General features: G+C 30.6%; 1 protein-coding gene across 1 annotated transcript in view; it reads right to left on the bottom strand.

Annotated features, from left to right (window-relative positions):
- Positions 1-299: 299 nt before the first annotated feature.
- The window catches only part of LOC149181099 (hydroxycinnamoyl CoA quinate transferase-like), a 106,706-nt gene continuing 85,995 nt past the window's right edge, over positions 300-21,010 (bottom strand). Inside the window, exons 3-4 of the mRNA XM_089414086.1 lie at positions 679-924; positions 300-581 (exon numbers count right to left, since the gene is read on the bottom strand). Of these exons, the coding sequence (XP_089270212.1) occupies positions 300-581; positions 679-924 (528 nt within the window). The remainder of the gene's footprint in view (positions 582-678; positions 925-21,010) is intronic.

Here is a 21,010-nt window from a genome sequence, read left to right as displayed (position 1 = left end):
CAATCGTGAGGATGACCATGAGTATGTGTTTCAGAGTTTGCATCTGAGGGCGAGGGAGTTTTGTACAGCCTTCATCCTTCCAATTTCTTTCAAGGAAGCAGCCTGTACAGTCAGTGGCCTTCCCCACCCATGGTCTATCTCGTAATTACAATGTAATCATTACATAAATTTCCAAGAATTGGGTCTATGTTTCCGCTGCCAAGATGAGATTCGATGAAGTCTACAAAATTATTGATGTGCACCTCTGAGGCACAGGAAGAGACAAGCTCTTGGATGAGAGCCGCAGCAAACACGATATCCTACCCCAATAACTGCTTCGCCGTAGTCCCAACAATACCGCCGTAGTTCCCAAAATATGTTGGAGGCAATGGCGGTTTTACCCGCCCTCTGAAGTCAATAGGCACTCTAAAATAAATGAAGTCCTCTGGAACTTGTCGAGCTTTCATTACGCATCTCCAAAACTGCGCGGAAACTGCTACAAATGAAGTTGAAGCGCCGGATCGTTCCTTCAAACCTTGAATTAATTTTTCGCTGAAATGAAATGTTGATATTTCCAGATTTGTTTCATCTTCGACAGAATTCTGGACAATACTGATGTCAATGTTTTCCACTGAGTGATCACCAGCGCTTGCATTGATTTCTGAATATTTTAAGGGCAGCGAATTATCTGGGACAAACCTGAAAATTTGCGCCTCTAATCAAATCAGTGACAACTTCTTCAGCCCTCAAATAAAGGTTGGGTATTGCGCGATCTCCATTGTCCCGCTGAAAGACTGTTCTCATGTGGTGAGGACTCTTGGAAATGGAAATTTCTCTGCTACACTCTGCCCAACTGCTCATGAAATGCGAAAAGGAATTCCCGTCTGCAATGACGTGATGAAAATTGGCTCCGATGCAAAATCCGCCTCCCTGAAAAGCAGTGACCTGCAATACCCATGATCGTTACTTTTGAAACATCGTCCATAGGTTCACCAAATGGGAAGCGGGAGATGGTTATGAATAACATTCAAATTTTGAATTTGAAACTAAACCAAACCCTCCCATCGCATTAATCATGCCCTTTCATCATTATCCGCCATCCACGAGTACGAAATGGACCCATGCATGCATACATCCAACAGACGAAGTGGCCATAACCGGAAAAGGGGAAGTCGGATTAAATACCGAATAGCGTAGGAAATATTGGTTGCCGATAAAAACAGAGAAGATGATACGAACTGTGTATGCGTGGCAGTTTGGTAGCTGTACGCCGTCGGGGACCAGCCTTGAAAACCTTCCCGTACTAGGTAGGAGGACACGTTTAAACTGCCCGACTATGAGTCAGTGCAACAATATTATGGTGAGCCACGTGGAACTATAAGGGTTTTTTACAAATTTTATAAATAATAAAACTATTTTTTATTTGACAAATCTAAGATAAAAATGGTAAGTCAATGTTCTGCATCAAAAAAACAAAAAAATATTTTTATTTATTTCAAAATTTTAATTTAATAAAAAGCATATTCTAGATTTAATAAAAATGAAAGTAATTTGACTTTTAACTTCTTCCATCACCGTATACTCATATATTTTGCCGCGCCTCATCTCCAAGTGATGGTAACCCCCATCTCAATCAAAGTTGGAAATAAAGGCAGTTCCAAAATAGATGCAGGGGAGCACAAAAAGTTCGAAATTCAACTGAACTTTAGCCCTTCTTTTCTCATGTGTCTCATCCTTTCCTTCACCATATGTCACCTCAAGATTTGTTTAATTGTAGTGGGAAGGGATAGCAATTTGTCTTATTCAATTAAACCCGCGACCTTAAATTGACCCTCAACCACACTCTGTTTGATTGCTGATGCATTGCTTATGTCATGTTTTTTAATCACATCTATAAGTAGGTATTAATACATCTGTCACAAGTTAAATAAATAAGTTTATATAATATAGAAATTACTAAAATGAAATATAAAAATAATTAATGAATATTTTATTTGTATATATTTATATTAATTTTGAATTTATTATAGATCGGAGGGAATAATTTTTTTGAGCTTTTAAGTTTTTTAGGTTTTTATTTTTCAATTTGATTTTTTTTTGTAGATGATGAATTTGGAATTAAAATGGATTTAAGATTTTGCTTTTTTACACACTACGTGTCAAGTTTTAAATTTAACATAGAAGGAATTACACATCCCATTGTGAGGGATCAAATATCTGGGTCTGTAAGAGGTGCAAACATTTCCTCAAATTTTTTTAATCCAAATTTTTTTTGCCCTGTGATGACTTGATCCCTCTCCTCTAGAGTCATGACAGATCCAAATTTAAGATGGATTTATGTTCTCCCTCTCACGTTAGGCTACATGTCAACTCCATATTCTAGATATATATTTGCTTTGAGTTTATATATATATATATATATGAAATTGGATATTTAACTTAATATTTTATTTATGATCAATATTGAAATATCTTCTTGTTATTAATATTTTTTTACATGACATGTTCAATTTCATTTTTAATATGGAAAGAATGATACATCTCTTTCATATTAAGTTGTAAAAAGTGCCTAAACCTAATAATTGCCTTTCAATGCAATAATTAATTAATGTTAAATAAATTTATGTTATTTCAATATTTATATGAAATAAAATTGATTAATGTTTAAAAAATGGATACGTTGGTAATGATACATAATGTTCAATATCCTTATTTTATAGGTCGGTGATTTTCTTTTTCTCAAAAATTCTAAAAAACTATAAATTTACAATTAATATTCATAAACTTAAGAATATGAAATTTACCAGTAATATTCATAAACTTAAGAGTATGGTGAAATAATGTATCATCAAACTTTGTATATTTAAAAACTTTAAAAATGTTTAATCTAATAAATACTTAGGCATCAATTTCAATGGCTATTTATAGTAGAACTATAATATCAATTTATTGTGGTTTTGAAAATAATTATATGTTGAAATTTAGGGTTATGTTTTTAAAACAAATGTGTGTTGAAATTTAGGGACAACATAAATTTCTTGTTATCTTGAAAACAATTGTATGTTGAAACACGTTCTTGAAAACAAATGTATGTTGAAATTTAGGGTCAAGATAAAGAAAAAAAAGATACTATAAAAAATTGACATAGTTTTGAAAACAAATATATGTTGAAAATAAAGTCTATGTGGAAAACAAATATATATTAAAATTCAAATTAGAATAAGAAAAATATAGCTTTTTAGGGATTTACTTATCATATTTATGCAATATAACTTGAACTTTGGGCTTGCAACAATTTTTTTAAACATGAAATACAATTTAAGCAAATCCAAAGATGTATTATAACTTATAATTTAAGCAATACTTCTTACCTCATTTTCTTTTTTGAGATTAAATTTATTTTTATGAAAATGTTATAATTAAATATCAAAATTTTCGTTAAATTAAGTATGATATTTTAAAAATTTAAACATCGTAAAATTAATTTTATAACATAAATATTTCTCTATATATTTCTAATATAAATTTAAATTATTCAAATTGAATAAGGATAGGGTTTAATGTTGTTGTTTCTAACACTACACAATATAAAAAAAATCTCAATTATTGTAATATAAAACAAGCACATCGTATTCCCTATAATTCAAGTGGGAAAATTAATTGCCTACTAAAGGACAAGGATTTGCATAAATTTTGATGGGTTGAATTTTTTCCAATTAAGAACTTACTCAACAGTTTCTTGCTGCTTTTATTGAATGTCTGTTGTCCATGACCAACATCTATTGTGGATATTTTAAGCTAGCCCTGTTTTATCAAAGTTCTATGTATTTTGTTAACTTTAACAACAACAAAAATTTAAGATTTAGGATATTGTAGAAATATCCAAACTCTTGGGATAATTTTTCTTAAATAAGATAACTTTAAATTTAGAGATAGTTGAGACCAAATTCAACACAAAATTTACATAGAAAAGCTAAATGAAATAAATGTAATTGATTCTACACTAACATAAACATCGTCTATCAAGGTACATTGAATTTGCACAAATAGAAAACCTAAAGATTGGAAATAAAGAAATTGTACATGTTAACTTATGTAAAAATTCAATATGATGAATTGGTCAAATGACTTGATGCATTTGAAAGTCAATAACATCCAGATACCTTCCTTCTTTTAGATCGATAACTCCCTTCTTTCAGGTCTCCATCATGGTGTAAGGAGCCACATAGTTGAATCTACACTCAACAACAAAAAATTGTCATTCCAGCGCTTATTTGTCTATTCAATCGTCACAATTTACAGTATTACTAATTTTAATTGTTAAATGATTTATTCTAAATATTTACTATTCAATAGTATAAATATATTCATTTTTTTCTAATAAATGATTTTGTTGATTACCTTTCCTTTTGTTATTGAAGAAAGCAATTCCAAGATAATTCCAAGTTTGTACACCCAACAAGAAGCTATATAAAAAAACTATTTTTTATCTTGAAAATGTTTTGTTATCTATTCAAATGCTATATAAGCACTATATCAATTAGTAAAAGTCTACCTAGATAAGGACTAATAACAACCATTAGATTTGATGTCAAATCTAATCTAAATTATTGTAAGAAATTAAGGGTCCACCATCATTTAAAATAATATATTGAAAGAGCCAAGACCCTTTAGATTACATTTAAAAATCCATATACTTATATATTTTTAATAATAATATATAATATTGTAGTAATTTCAAATTTAGAAAATCAACAATAATTTAAAATCAAATAATATTTACCAAACCTTAAGAGTATATTTAGAGTGCCCATGCATATATGTCGTAAATCCTTCCATTTTTAAGTCTTAAAAAGTGCATGCTTGGAGAGAAGTGCTAAATTTATTATTGAGTGACCTTTAAAACCAGCATAGATCCATCTTAAAAACAGATCTAACATGAGTCTAGAGAGATCCAATTTCTTCACATGCAAATTTTTTTATGAGCCAACATTATTTAAATGTTTTATATAGTTATTTAATTTTTTTGATTTTTTATTTTGGCGGACATGAGAAAAATTTCAACTTTGATGACCTTACACATCATATGGGTTGTAGAATGAACCTCTCGGCTCAACAACTCTATTGTAAGACTTCCAAATAAATATTACACTTCATAAAAATGCCTAATACAAATAGAGGCTAGACACATCATACTAGGTTGTAGAATGAACCTCTCCGCTCAACAACTCTATTGTAAAACTTCCAAATAAATATTACACTTCATAAAAACCCTAATCCAAATAGAGGCTAGACAGTGAAGCGTGCATACATTTTATAAGGATACTAATGAATTCTAAATAGACAACAACAAAATTTGATTTAAAAAAACACTATAAGAAATAGTGAAGAATTACATAACCATCTATATACGAAAGAAACAACTATTTTGGAAACCTCGGTAGTTTACCAGTAAAAACATGTTATGTATAAGGAATATTAGGAATTTTTTTAATCAAAAAAATTTGAAATGTTTAACCGATATCCATTTGAAATACACATGTATCATGGGTTGAGAGGGACAAATATCTGGGAGTGTAAGAGGTGCAAACCTTTCCTCAAATTCTTTTAATATAAAAAAATTCACCCTGTGATGACTTGATCCCTCTCCTATGGAGTCATGTCAGATCCAAATTTAAGATAAATTTATGTTCTCCCTCTCACATTCAGGCTACATGTCAACTCCATATTCTAGATATATATTTGCTTTGAGTTTATATATATATATATATATATATATATGAAATTGGATATTTAACTTAATATTTTATTTATGATCAATATTGAAATATCTTGTTATTATTAATAATTTTTTTACATGCCATGTTCAATTTCATTTTTAATATGGAAAGAATGATACATCTCTTTTATATTAAGTTGTAAAAAGCGCCTAAACCCAATAATTGCCTTTCAACTCAATAATTAATTAATGTTAAGTAAGTTTATATTATTTCAATATTTATATGAAATAAAATTGATTAATGTTTAAAAAATGGATACAGTGGTAATGATACATAATGTTCAATATCCTTTTTATAGGTCGGTGATTTTCTTTCTCTCAAAAATTCTAAAAAACTATAAATTTACAATTAATATTCATAAACTTAAGAATATGAAATTTACTAGTAATATTCATAAACTTAAGAGTATGGCAAAATAATGTATCATCAAACTTTGTATATTGAAAATTTTTTAAGATGTTTAATCTAATAAATACTTAGGCATCAATTTCAATGGCTATTTACAGTAGAACTATAATATCAATTTATTGTGGTTTTGAAAATAATTGTATGTTGAAATTTAGGGTTATGTTTTTAAAACAAATGTGTTTTGAAATTTAGGGCCAATATAAATTTCTTGTGATCTTGAAAAATATTGTATGTTGAAATTTAGGGTTACGTTCTTGAAAAAAATGTATGTTGAAATTTAGGGTTAGGTTCTTGAAAATAAATGTATGTTGAAATTTAGGGCCAAGATAAAGGAAAAAAAAAATGACACTATAAAAAAATTGACATAGTTTTGAAACAAATATATATTAAAATTCAAGTTAGAATAAGAAAAATATAGCTTTTTAGGGATTTACTTGTCATATTTATGCAATATAACTTTGGGCTTGCAACAATTTTTTTAAACATGAAATAAAATTTAAGCAAATCCAAAGATGTATTATAACATATAATTTAAGCAATACTTCTTACCTCATTTTTTTTTAATTGAGATTAAGTTTATTTTTATGAAAATGTTATAATTAAATATCAAATTTTTGTTAAATTAAGTATGATATTTTTAAAATTTAAACATCGTAAAAATAATTTTATAACATAAATATTTTTTTATATATTTGCAATATAAATTTAAATTATTCAAATTGAATGAGGATAGGGTTTAATGTTGTTGTTTCTAACACTACACAATATAAAAAACATCTCAATTATTTTAATATAAAAGGAGCACATCGTATTCCCTATAATTCAAGTGGAAACATTAATTGCCTACTAAAGAACAAGGATTTGCATAAATTTTGATGGGTTGAATTCTTTCCAATTGAGAATTTACTCAATAGTTTCTTGTTGCTTTTATTGAATGTCTATTGCCCATGACCAACATCTATTGTGGATATTTTAGGCTACCCTTGCTTTATCAAAGTTCTATGTATTTTGTTAACTTTAACAACAACAAAAATTTAAGATCTAGGATATTGTAGAAATATCCAAACCCTTGGGATAACTTTTCTTAAAGATAACTTTAAATTTAGAGATAGTTGAGATCAAATTCAACACAAAATTTACATAGAAAAGCTAAATGAAATGAATGTAATTGATTCTACACTAACATAAGCATGATCTATCAAGGTACATTGAATTTGCACAAATAGAAAACCTGAAGATTGGAAATAAAGAAATTGTACACGTTAACTTATGTAAAAATTCAATATGATGAATTGGTCAAACGACTTGATGCATTTGAAAGTCAATAACATCCAGATACCTTTCTTCTTTCAGATCGATACCTCCCTTCTTTCACGTCTCCATCATGGTGTAAGGAGCCACATAGTTGAATCTACACTCAACAACAAAAAAATGTCATTCCAACACTTATTTGTCTATTCAATCGTCACAATTTACAATATTACTAATTTTAATTGTTAAATGATTTATTCTAAATATTTACTATTCAATAGTATAAATATATTCATTTTTTTCTAATAAATGATTTTTTTGGTTACCATTCCTTTTGTTATTGAAGAAAGCAATTCCAAGATAATTCCAAGTTTGTACACACAACAAGAAGCTATATAAAAACTATTTTTTATCTTGAAAATGTTTTGTTATCTATTCAAATGCTATATAAGCACTATATCAATTACTAAAATTCTACCTAGATAAAGACTAATAACAACCATTAGATTTGATGTCAAATCTAATCTAAATTATTGTAAGAAATTAAGGGTTCACCATCATTTAAAATAATATATTGAAAGAGCCAAGACCCTTTAGATTACATTTAAAAATCCATATAATTTTATATTTTTAATAATAATATATAATATTGTAGTAATTTCAAATTTAGAAAATCAACAATAATTTAAAATCAAATAATACTTACCAAACCTTAAAAGTATATTTAGAGTGCCCATGGATATATATGGTCAATCTTTCCATCTGTAAGTCTTAAAAAGTACAGGCTTGGAGAGAAGTGCTAAATTTATTATTGAGTGACCTTTAAAACCAGCATAAATCCATCTTAAAAACGGATTTAACATGAGTCTAGAGAGATTCCATTTCTTCATATGCAAATTTTTTTATGAGCCAACATTATTTAAATGTTTTGTATAGTTATTTAATTTTTTATTTTATTTTTGGCGGACATAAACTAAATTTCAACTTTGATGACCGAGGAACAATGTTACACATCATACTAGGTTGTAGAATGAACCTATCGGCTCAACAACTCCATTGTAAAACTTCCAAATAAATATTACACTTCATAAAAATGCCTAATCCAAATAGAGGCTAGCTAGTGAAGCGTGCATACATTTTATAAGGATACTAATGAATTCTAAATAGACAACAACAAAATTTGAACTAAAAAACACTATAAGAAATAGTGAAGAATTACATAACCATCTATATACGAAAGAACCAACTATTTTGGAAACCTCGGTAGTTGCCCAATAAAAACATGTTATGTATAAGGAATGTTAGGAACCTTGGAGCTTTACATATGACTTCATTTTCTATTAAAAACATGTTATGTATGAGGAATATTAGGAACCTTGGAGTTTTATATAAGACTCCACTGTACAGATCTAACATGAGTCGAGACGGATCAAATTTCTTCAAGTGCAATTTTTTTTTAGAGTGAAAATACAATGTGTTATTTTCATTGTTTAAATTGTATTTTTGATTGCTAAATAGAATATATATATATATATATATATATATATATATATATATATATATATAGGACCAAATAAAAATTTTAACCATAAAAACTTATTTTTTTTCTATATATAGATATATATATGAAGTTGATATTGACATAAATTAGTTAACATAGATCTTCAAATAGTTTATTTAAATCTCTTGTTGTAATATTTTTGAAAAGTATAAGATTTACATCTTATTCACACATTTTTTTTTACTTTACAACATATTCATTGTTTTTAATTATAGCCTATATTATTTTCTATTTATAACATATTTTTAATTTTATTTTAAAGAGGCACATACTGATGGACAGACTTACACATCCTTTCATACTGGATTGTAGAATGAGCTTCCTAACTCAAAAATTAATCAACGCTTGCATTTTAACTACGGGTTTCCTTGACCTCCATGAAATCATGTTAGGAAACATATGATATTTTCGTTAGGGAGTGACTATGTATTTTGTCAAATGTCGTGGTTTTCAAAATCTAACTGAATCTAGTGAGAAATCATGTTATTTTATAATATGATAAAATTACTATGATTATATATGTTTAAATTCAACAACAATATTATAAAATATTAAATTAATAATGAAATTTTATATGGCTCAATGGTTTACAGGGATGAAGGGTTTACATCAATGGATGAAGCGTTTACATTTCTTTTACCTTTTATGAGAGTAAATCAAGGCCAAGGAATACGTTACTCATTAAGTTATAATATAATGATAAGATTACACGTTTAAATAATAAAATTTAAGATAACTGAATGGTTTAAACGGATGAAGGGTTTGCATCTCCTTTATCTTTCATTAATAGATATTGTCGAAGGCCAAGTACTATAGTAGTAAGCTACCCATTAATCTTTTATTATTTATTTTTGTCTTTATTTTTTATTATGATTAAATTTATTTATTTATTTTACATATGATTGATTTTGAAATCCTAGGTTGGTGATTCGGTATTAAATAAATTTATGAGTAGATTTGAATTTGTTTTTTATAATGGCTAAAGTTGAATTACATTTTTGTAATTGTAATTGTGTTTTTCAAATTACTATTACCATGTTAATATCTTCTTAATAGATCCAATTATCTTTGTATGTGGTGACTCTTTCATTTTCCTTATTTTCCATTCTTATTCTTATTTTCCATTTTTTCTTGTATATTGAAAACTCTTTTTTACATATTGATATATCACACTTCAAATTAACTTTGTATCTTTGGATTTTTCTCTATGTTGAGCTATATGTAAGTATGTCATTCAAATCCTCCAAATTTATGTTGAGCTATATGTAAGTATGTCATTCAAATCCTACAAATTTATATTAATATTCAATGCATGATTCAATGCATGTATCAGATAAAATGGTGAAATCTAATAACGATTTATTCTTATACAAGCTAGTTATGTGAAATATTTCTATTTGATAGTTAGAACTTAACGTCTTGAGTTACAATTGACTATAAACCTCTAGGTATAAACTATAAACACATGTAATTCATTACTAGGAATTCTTATGCTTATTTATCATATTATAAATTTATTAATTGCAAGTATGGAACAATAGAAATTCAATGGTATCTAGAGTTTATATGTGTTAAGAAGGGTGATTCAAGCACTCTTTGATGCTTTTGCATCTACAATTTGTAGAGTTATATGTCCTTCAAACTTAGGATTATGCTAGCTAAAGATTTTGAATCACTTTCTTCCAATTTATCGCTCTTGGACAAGAGTGAAGAAAAATTGATGGAACTATTGAAAATAGCAACAAGAAATGTTAAAAATAACATCAAGAAAGATCATGATTTAATTTTTTCCTTGAATTAAATTGGGAATGCAATTGTAATTCCACGTCTCATGACAACTTGTAATAGTTAACTAAGTTAACTTGACTTAGTTGGCTAAGTTAATTCGAGTTGAGGGTCTAAATAGAGTCATGTAGAGTGTCTCCTACAATTAGGAGCACTAGTTGAGTTTATTTTGAGTTGTAATTATTTAATTCAGTCTAACTGATTTAAATTCAGTTAAACTAGTTCCAACTAATGGAGGAAATAGTGGGAGGTCCAGTAATGGGGTGTAACATGTAGTAGTGGGGTGTAATATGTAGTAGTTGAGTGCTTCCTACAGTAATGGGGTGCAGCTTGCAGTAGTGGGGTGTTGTCTGCAGTAATGGGGGGCAACCTGCAATAGTGGGTTGATGTGTGCAGTCATGTGTGGTGCTGCTTGATGTAAACTGTGGTGTTTCATGTCAAACAATGGGGTGTTGCATAAAGTGCAATGTGGTGCTGCCTACAGTGATCAACCAGTAAACTGAAGGTTCACTCATAATTAACTCATGCATGTCATATCAGAGAAAGGCCCTATTGAGATTGGAGTTCAAGGAAAGTGTACCATTAGTTGTAAAATCATCTAAATTAAACAGATGGCGCATGCAGTCAGAGGAAGGCCTATGAGGATTGCGCAATTCATAATTGAGGAATTTCCCCATTAAATAGGGGCTAACCAGGAAAAAATTTAAGGATGTAATCTATCTTAAAGTTTAGAAACATTGGCAAATATTAGTAGTCCTTAATATTCAAACTATAAAATGTTTAGGTATATTTTTGTAAACTTAATAAAATTTCTAATAATTTTATATAAGTCTCTATAAAACTTTGGCGATTCTTAAGATAAAATAATTTTATACCATAAAAAATGGGCGAATAATTTTTCAAAAATATGGATATTGGCGATTTTTTTTGGAAAGAACATGGAAAATTAGCCTAGTTGCTAATATTAGCCCCTAAAATTTTCCATGGGGCTAATTCCCAAGGGAAAAACGCAAGGAAATATGGACTCGGGCAAGCAAGAAATTGGCTAAGTATTAGCTTGAGTTTGTCTAAGAAGCAGTGAGATAGTGCATAGGTTGTTTGGGCTTGAGCAAAGCATTGTAATCTTCTCATATTTACGATTAATGCAATATACAGATAGCGAGGGTTTTTGGCCCTAGATTTCCCCAGCAAATCATTGTGTTATGTGTGATTCAATTCTTTCTCTTTTATGCTTCATGATTCTGCGATCGTTTATTGTTTATGTTGATGAGTAGAGTAGATTCAAGTCAAGTGTTTTAGAATATTACAATTTGTAGTTTGAATCTAGAAGGAATTTCTACATGGTATCATAACTGAAATCACAATAGAACAGAAGAATTCAAAGTTGCCCTTGCAGATTGATGGAGCTCTAGTTCAGGGCAGATCTGGAAGACCCTATGTGCAGACTTCTTAATGGAGCTAGAAGGCTTCTAGTGGGTAGATCAGTGAGCCAATGTTTAGTGACACAAAAGGAGTTGTAGTAATTGATAGTTGTAGATTGAGGAGCAGAGAGATTTCCCATGGGGATATTGAGACTCAGAGGGAGTCTACTTTCAGAGGGAACATCCTTATGGAAGCTAGTACTTTAGAATATGGGGAGATTAGACTCACTATTGCAGTAGTTGTAGTAGTAGTGCAGAAGAAACAACAAAGAAATAACATCAGCAATATGAGTGATCAGATTTATCTCATGCATGAAAAGCCTTAAGGAGCAAGGAAAAGGTTAGAGATTTGGTCGTTGAGAGGAAGCATGAATTACCTTTCAACATGCAGCCTCAAAAGAAACCTCAACAAGTTGTGGAGCAGCCACAATTGGAGAAGCAAAGAGGAAGCCGAGTGGAGTCATCCATTCAAGAAGAGACCTCTAGTAGGGGGGAATTTCAAGCCAAGTGGGAAGAGGGAGCACATGTAGCCATACCTCCATTTAAGAGGTGGGGTGATGCGAAGCAATCATCTTGAGAGTGAAAACAATTGAACAAGATCCATTGAGGTTTTTTTTGTCTCATGGATCATTACCTTGTTACGGGGTCCCACAGTATTCAGTAGAAGGAGAATCAGTGTCAGTTGGATATTGAGGAGTGCAGAGCAGTGTTGACAACAGAGCAAGAGGCTTAGTAGCAAAGTCAGTAGCAACATGGTTTTCCTAGTAGATAGTTGCAAACACAGTTGATTCAATTTATTTTTGGATGTTTTTTTTTGGGTTACAGGTGTTGCAGTAGCAACACCAACAGTGAAAAGAGTTGCATGCAAAACATTCCAAAGGTACCGGATTGGGATAGATGTGGATCCCTTTCTTGCTGAGAGGGAATGTTGAAAATAGCAACAAGAAATGTTAAAAATAACATCAAGAAAGATCTTGATTCAACTTTGTCCTTGAATTAAGTTGGGAATAAAATTGTAATTCCACATCTCATGAAAACTTATAATAGTTAACTAAGTTAATTTGACTTAGTTGGCTTAGTTAATTCGAGTTGAAGGTCTAACTAGAGTCATGTAGAGTGTCTCTTACAATTAGGAGACTAGTTGAGTTTATTTTGAGTTGTAATTATCTGATTCAGTCTAACTGAGTTAAATTCAATTAAATTAGTTCCAACTAATGGAGGAATTAGTGGGAGGTCCAGTAGCGGGGTGTAACCTGTAGTAGTGGGGTGATGCCTGCAGTAGTGGGGTGTAGCCTGTAGTAGTGGGGTGTTGTATGAATTCGAGTGTGGTGTTGCCTAATGTACAATGTGGTGTTGCATGTAAAATAGTGGGGTGGTGCTTGAAGTGTATTGTGGTACTTCCTGTAGTGATCAACCATTAAACTGAGGATTCACTCATAATCAACTCATGCATGTCAGATCAAAGAAAGACCCAGCTGATATTGGAGTTCAAGGATAGTGTACCATCAGTTGTAAAAATCATCTAAGTTAAACATGTGGTGCATGCAGTCAGAGGAAGGCCTGTGAGGATTGCACAAATCATAATTGAGGAATTTCCCCATTAATTAGGGACTAATTCCAAAGGGAACAATGCAAGGAAATAGGGACTTGGGCAAGAACGAAATTGGCTAAGTATTGGCTTAAGCTTGTCTAGGAAGCAGTGAGATAGATAGAGATAGTGTAGAGGTTGCTCGGGCTTAAGCAAAGCATTGTTATATTCTAGTATTTTCCGATTAATGCAATATATAGATAGCAGGGGTTTTTAGTTGTGGCTTTCCACAAAAAATCATTGTGTTATATGTAATTGAATTCTTTCTCTTGTATGCTTCATGATTTTGTGATAGTTTATTGTTTCTGGTGATGAGTAGAGTAGATTCAAGTCAATTGTTTTAGAATTTTACAATTTGCAGTTTGAATATACAAGGAATTTCTTTAGGAATAATGCTCAATACTTTAGCTTTGGATACAATAGCTCAAATAGATGCACCAAAAGTAAACAAAGGCACAATAGGATTTAAATAAAATTCTTGTTAGATATAACAACATGTTGAAAATTGGATAATAATAACATGAAATAGAGCCAAGGATCCTAGTAATGGAGCAAACCATGAGATATATAAGAAGATGCCATTTATTTTTTTGGGTTGAATTCTTTATTTTTGCTATAAACTAATATTAAATACATTCTATATTTATAGAGCATGCTAAGTAGGGAACTTACATAATTTGCTACATAGTAATAAAGTTATTATAAAGTTATTAGATTAGGAATAAAGAATGGCTACATAGTAGCTAGTACCTCCTGCTTAGTTTAAATATAGCTCACTTAAACTAGAAAGCAATAAACACAAAATCATCACGAAAAATTAAGAAATATGATTAACTAGTATTGTTTATATTAACATATATACACTTTAATATATATGTTTATTATATGTGTGTGTTTTAGACTTTTTTTTAACCACATGGTGAATTGGTAACTGCTTGGACTAATCTAAGGGAGACGCAGGATCAACCCTCGTTGCTACCACTATAACACCAAGAGTATATCCAACAACCTGTAGGCGAGATATACCAAATTATTATGATTTAGCAAGAGCTGAGACTCGTGGATAAGGGGAGCCTACTCCTTGAGCCGAGATCATATTAGGATACTATACTTAATGATATTTGAACCATGGTCTCGTGGGTAGAGAAATTAGACTGGAAAAAGCCACCGGAAAAGCTTCCAAAAAGTTTCACTAAAGACAACTCATGTAATTTTTATATAGAATTTATTAAAAAAATGTTATTAAGATAAAATATAAAATAATTAATGAATATATTATTTGTATATATTTATGTTGTAAGGTGTTTCCCTTTGAGAAGAACTCCCCCAAATGCCACTTTGTACCACTCTTCACCCTCATATTCATTGTTAGACGATTGGGAGTTCTTCCACCAATAGATCCCACTAGGTTAGCTGTCAACAAAATCTTGATATATGCAACCATTCAAATTGTTCATATTTATAATAAAAATAATTATAATCCATTAACATAATGCAGTCAGGTACCTCAGTGTTCGGTATTGTTCACGAATTTTTTCAAGACGTCAATGTATCGGGTAAGATATGTGAATCAAGAGAAATTATGCCTATTTAGATTAAGGAACCAATTCTACTTTAAATTTTCATGTAATCATGACCTGCAAATCTTTAAGAAATCAGGAATATTCACGGGAGATGCAATCTAGGGTTGGGTTGGACATTGGATCTTATAAAGTTAGCCCACTTAATTGATAGGTTCGACGTCAATGCTGATAGGAGACGTCTTCAATACATTCCCTAAGCACAAGTACATAGTATAGCCCGAAACACATTGCACAATTACTACCCATTCCCCTGTAGAGAACTTCCCAAAGTGCAATTACCATAGTTCCACATATGACACCGTTGGGGGGCGGTACAACGAATCACTCTCAAAAGATGTTATCCTAGGTAACTATTCATCACATTGGATTTTCTTCGCAATCGTTACCAGTTCCCTTTTTTTAACGACCTTAACTCAATTCCTTTCTTGGTTATAGAGGAAGGCAACAACACTGGAATTTGTTTTTCAAGTTTCATGAATCACCTTCAAAATCAGCAAGGTAATAAGTTTTTCTTTCCTCCTTCCGAATTATTTTAGATATAAAGTGATTTGAATCCTGCCATAGTGTAAAATTCATAAATGAATCCCTTCCATTGGGAATTGGATAACACATTTAAATATTTAGTGTCTCCCTTTGTTTCTGGTATGTTTGACATAACGACCATAGGAGTTAATTTAGGGTGCTAAGGGTTTGGAGCCCCAAAACCTTTAGAGCTTTTATTATATTTTTACCAATGTTATGTCTTTGTTGCTATGATACCAAAACTTGTTCCTTTGATATGTTTCATGTTAGTGTTATGTTAGTGTTTAGGACGTTAATGTATCAGGTAAGCTATGTGAATCGAGAGCAATTATGCCTATTTAGATTAAGGAACCAAATTCTTCTTTAAAATTTCATGTGATTATGGCCTGCAAATTTTTAAGAAATCAAGAATATTCTCAGGAGTTGCAAATTTATATAGAATTATTTTGTTCTTTATTGAATTTCTTAAATAAACCTTTCAGAGGAATCTTTGCGGTTGAATTTAGGTAAATTTGTTAAAAGTTAGACAATAATTTCTATATTCAGAACACTGGTTGAATTTAGGTAAATTTGTTAAAAGTTAGGCAGTAATTTCTATATTTAGATCACTAATTAAATCCTCAGAGGGTTTTCCCTTGAATTTGAGCAAACTTGGTAAAATATTGAAATATTTTTTTGATATACCGAAGATAACGTTGAGAATAGTAAATTAGTTTTATAGCAAGAGAAAATAAATTCTATCTTTGCAGTTGAATTTAGGTAAATTTGTTAAAAGTTAGACAATAATTTCTATATTTAGAACAGTGTTTAAATCCTCGGAGGGTTTTCCCTTGAATTTGAGAAAATTTGGTAAAATATTGAAAGAATTTTTTGAAACACCGAAGATAACGTTGGGAATAGTAAACTAATTTTATAACAATAGAAAATAAATTCTAACCAGTATAAGCATTGCAATTTATTTTTCTTTACATATCATTACTTTTTTTTTTTTTTTTGTTAATGGAAAAACCTGTGAGCAAATTAGGAAACCGACGTTTCGGACTAGCTAGGTGAGTCCATCATCAGGGCAATGAGATCTGAATTGAGAAAGAGACTTTCATGTTCCATTTTTTTAAAGAAAGAGACTTTCAATAAGGCACCCACCTTATATTAAATGCTACTCAATTTAAATAAGATATTTTCTTTGCTTCCTACCTACTTCCTGTTTCTACAAACCCTCACTAATATTTCAAGGGAAATAATATTGGTTATGACACCATACTAAGATATATTTAATGATGGATACAAAATATTTCATGCATTGAAGTGGGAGTTCAATGATACAATATACTTTGACTAGAACAAGACATTTAATCACTTGTAAGCATAAATAGTTCAAAATTGAATTAATCTACTTCAAATGTTGTTAGTTTTGTTTTGCATTTCACTAATGCATCTTCAATATGCCTTTGAATTAAAAGCTTATGTTAACTTATAAAAGCTTATGTTAACTTTTTATCCAATTCCATTCAATTTGTAGTGGGAAGTCACAAATTTCTCATATGGTTACTTATTCATATTAACATTCCTTAGTTTAAACTATAAACTATAGATGGTTATTTGATCTACCAGTCATGCAATCACATAGAGGTTGGTTATAAGCCTAAAATCACATTGATTGTTTCACACAGAATCATCATACAAAGATATTGTAGTAACCAGGCAAGTATTCTTTGTAAATTTTATCATTTGGATAAGTACGACTCTATTAGAATGAACAATCATGTAGGTATCTAGACCATTAGAGTGAACCATTATTTAGTGGGAATCTTTCCTTTTGTGTTATGTGCACATATTATGTATATAACTTTTATGTTTTTGTGTTCAGAGCCATGCAAAGACCAAACATCCCCTGTAGAGAACTTCAACTTAATTTAACAATGGAATGATGAGAAATTATTGAATAGGCATTTGTGTGTGCAAATTGAGCAAGGTATAGGGAATGGGGCAATTGGGAAGAAGTGTAAATAGTAGTAGTCCATAACATTTAACAATTTGGTTCAAGATCATATACTTTTATTGCTTTGTCATGGGGGTAAGCTTTAAAATGTGCATATGGATGAAATAAAAGTTCACAAACTATTTAACAACATAATGGAATGGAACAGTTTGATCTCATTATCATGTAAGAAAATTATAATTGAAGATTTATAAATATATTTGGATCCTTTGTAGTTTTGGTACATCCACAAGGGAATGTTTGACAAGAGAGGAACTAGAAGAAGGTATAAAAAGGGTAGCTACCGGGAAAGCAAAGGATATAAAATGCCTCCAAGTATAACACCTCAAATTGGGGCAGGAATATATTAGCCACGCTTATCAGCAATACTCAATGAAATGATTTGGGAAGGCCTTTCATGAATTGGGGCAGGAATATATTAACCATGCTTATCATTAATACTCAATGAAATGATCTGGGAAGGCCTTTCAAGTTCTAGCATACTAGACAACAAGTCTTATTATATCAATATTCAAAGGAATGGAGAAGAAGAACCTAGGGAACTAGAGAACAATAATGATCAACATGGTGTTTGTGAAACTAATGGAAGGATTGATAGGAAGTAAATTTGGTAAATAGGTAAAAGATGAAGGGAAAAGGGCCTGAAGACAAGTTAGCTTCTAGCCCAAGCACTCTATTGTTGATCACTGCATCAACTTAAGACACATAATAGAGAAAATTTGAGACTGAAGATGAAGAATCTTAGTGCTACTTCATGGACATAGGATTCAACATATAACATGAGACATTAATAGGAGAGAAAGTGCTTGCCCACATATTACATGATAGGAAGATCATAGTGCTTGCCCCACATATGACTTGATAGGAAGATCATAGTGTTTTCAATCAAAGGAAACATGTTACTAATGGAAAAAGCACATAGAGAACCCTTCACTTCCAGAGTCATTTAAGACAAACAAAATATGATGTACAAAGATTGTCTATACACCAAGTCGTTAGTGATAACCTGAGACCATTTTCTTAGGACATTGAAAATAAACAACATAAGAGAACTTATAAATTAATAGAAAAAACAGGTCATGGAAACATCAACATTCATACTATTCTTCATATGAAGAATTGCACCATGTCAAATCCATATCTCTTTCAATCACTAGGAACATAGAAAGGTGAAGTAGAAGAAGAAAATGCTTCTATAATAATTTAAGGGATGAGCATTGAGCACGTGTAAATATTTGGGATATTGTATCAGACTTTAGAGAAAATGCACACCCATACAGACAAAATGGCCAGAATAACCACACTATTTGATGGGATAAAACACACACTTATCAGGAATTGAACTCTGGTTGGGAGGATATCACCATCCCCACTTAAGCAACCAATCAAGCCCTTGGTGTGTTTTTAGTTAATATATATGACTAAAATTATTTCCATTAATGCACATTTAGAGTTGCAAGTTGCAACAACACTAGAAAAACCAAATTGAAGAATAAGATAGAATACCTTGACTCTCTCCTCAGCTCTTCCCCCTTGTTTCAAAAAATGGCATGAACACCCACAACTCACAAAAGATACCTAACAAATGAACCTTCGCTTATGAAATTGCCTTGAAAGGATTTCACATGAGACATAATACCCTAACTCTCTCCTCACCTCTTCCCCCTTGTTTCAACAAATGGCATGAACACCCATAACTCACAAAAGATACCTAACAAATGAACCTTCACTTATGAAATTTCCTTTAAAGGATTTGACATCAGAAAAGATACATCAGTTAAACATTCGTTATGACATTTCAAATTATCATGTTAGTTTTCTCTGATAGAAAAAAATACTCAGTGTTTACCAAATGCACAATAAAAATTAAAAATTAAAAAAGATGATACGGGTTCGATTCATATTAAAAAAAACAATTTCCATAAAAATTGAAAAACATTCAAAATTATTTTTACTTTTATTTCCTTTCTTCACTACTCAATATCATCATCTTTTATTATTATTGCCCTCTAACCTCTAAAGCTTCTTCAACATCTTCATGTACTCAAATTTTTGCTCGCTCTCTTGATTTTATTTTACACATTGAATTTATACTCACTCCCTTACTGCTTCTAACTTTTTCACTACCATAGGTCATAGGGTCAAATGTAGTCAAATCCCTTGAATTTAATAGCCATGCTTGCAGTTGGAGGTTTACATAGATCTCAATCAAAACATTAGAAGAAAAAAGGGATGTAGTTTAAGTCATTTCACAGTGTGTGCAATCATTGTACAAAGGGCTATTGTTGGAGTGCTTCATGAATTATTTTGAAAAGTTCACTTAGAATATAGTCTGTCTATTATAATGCATAACAAGAATTGGAAAATTTGATTGAATTATAGTGTAATGTTAGTCTCTCCCCAAGGTATTTTGGTTTGTCTATCATTGATCATCTAAATTAAGTGAGAAACATCACCATTATTTTGTTTATGTGCAACCCTAGGACACATGGTATTGTTGAAATTTAGTTTTTTCGAAAAGTGAAGTGAAGAAATGCAGAAATATGATTGCAAACATTGAGCAGAGTACAATGATGTAAAACACGTCTTTTTAGTTTTTGAAAGTATGCTAGTGTATGTGTGTATTATGCATGGTTGATAGCATAAACGGACCAATTGTATGAGAGAATATGAGAGATGAAATTAAAATGAAGGACAACCAGTTAAATGGGATCATAACTTTGAAATATATGTATAAGACATGCCTAACATATTCATCCCCCATTGATAATTCCCTCATTGTGCTTTACTTGATGCATGTACTTTTATCCTCATCTTGTAGATTTTGAGGCCTAGCAGTGCTCTCTTTGTAAATGTTTTACATTACCTTGTTATCTATTTGACGGTTAAATGTTAAAGTTATGTTGCTTTTTCTTTGTGAAGAGCTACCCTCCTCGAATCAACATTATTGAATTTAGTTGACCCAGTGCAACGGCCCATAGAGAGGAAACAATTCAAACGCAAGTAAGACAATGAAATGAATTGTTTAACTCAGTATTTGCAAGAAGAAGTATACACTCTTTAATAACGCTGGAAAAAATTGTTCATATTACATTAAACTTGATAAGACAATAAAATAATCATGTACAAAATT

Source organism: Pinus tabuliformis, chromosome 3_2 (genome assembly GCF_031772625.1).
Source record: "Pinus tabuliformis cultivar Carrire ecotype Pingquan chromosome 3_2, CPIR1, whole genome shotgun sequence".
Classification (NCBI taxonomy): Eukaryota; Viridiplantae; Streptophyta; class Pinopsida; order Pinales; family Pinaceae; genus Pinus; species Pinus tabuliformis.
The sequence above is the reverse complement of the archived record's forward strand: the minus strand, read 5'-3'. Positions and strand labels throughout refer to the sequence as shown.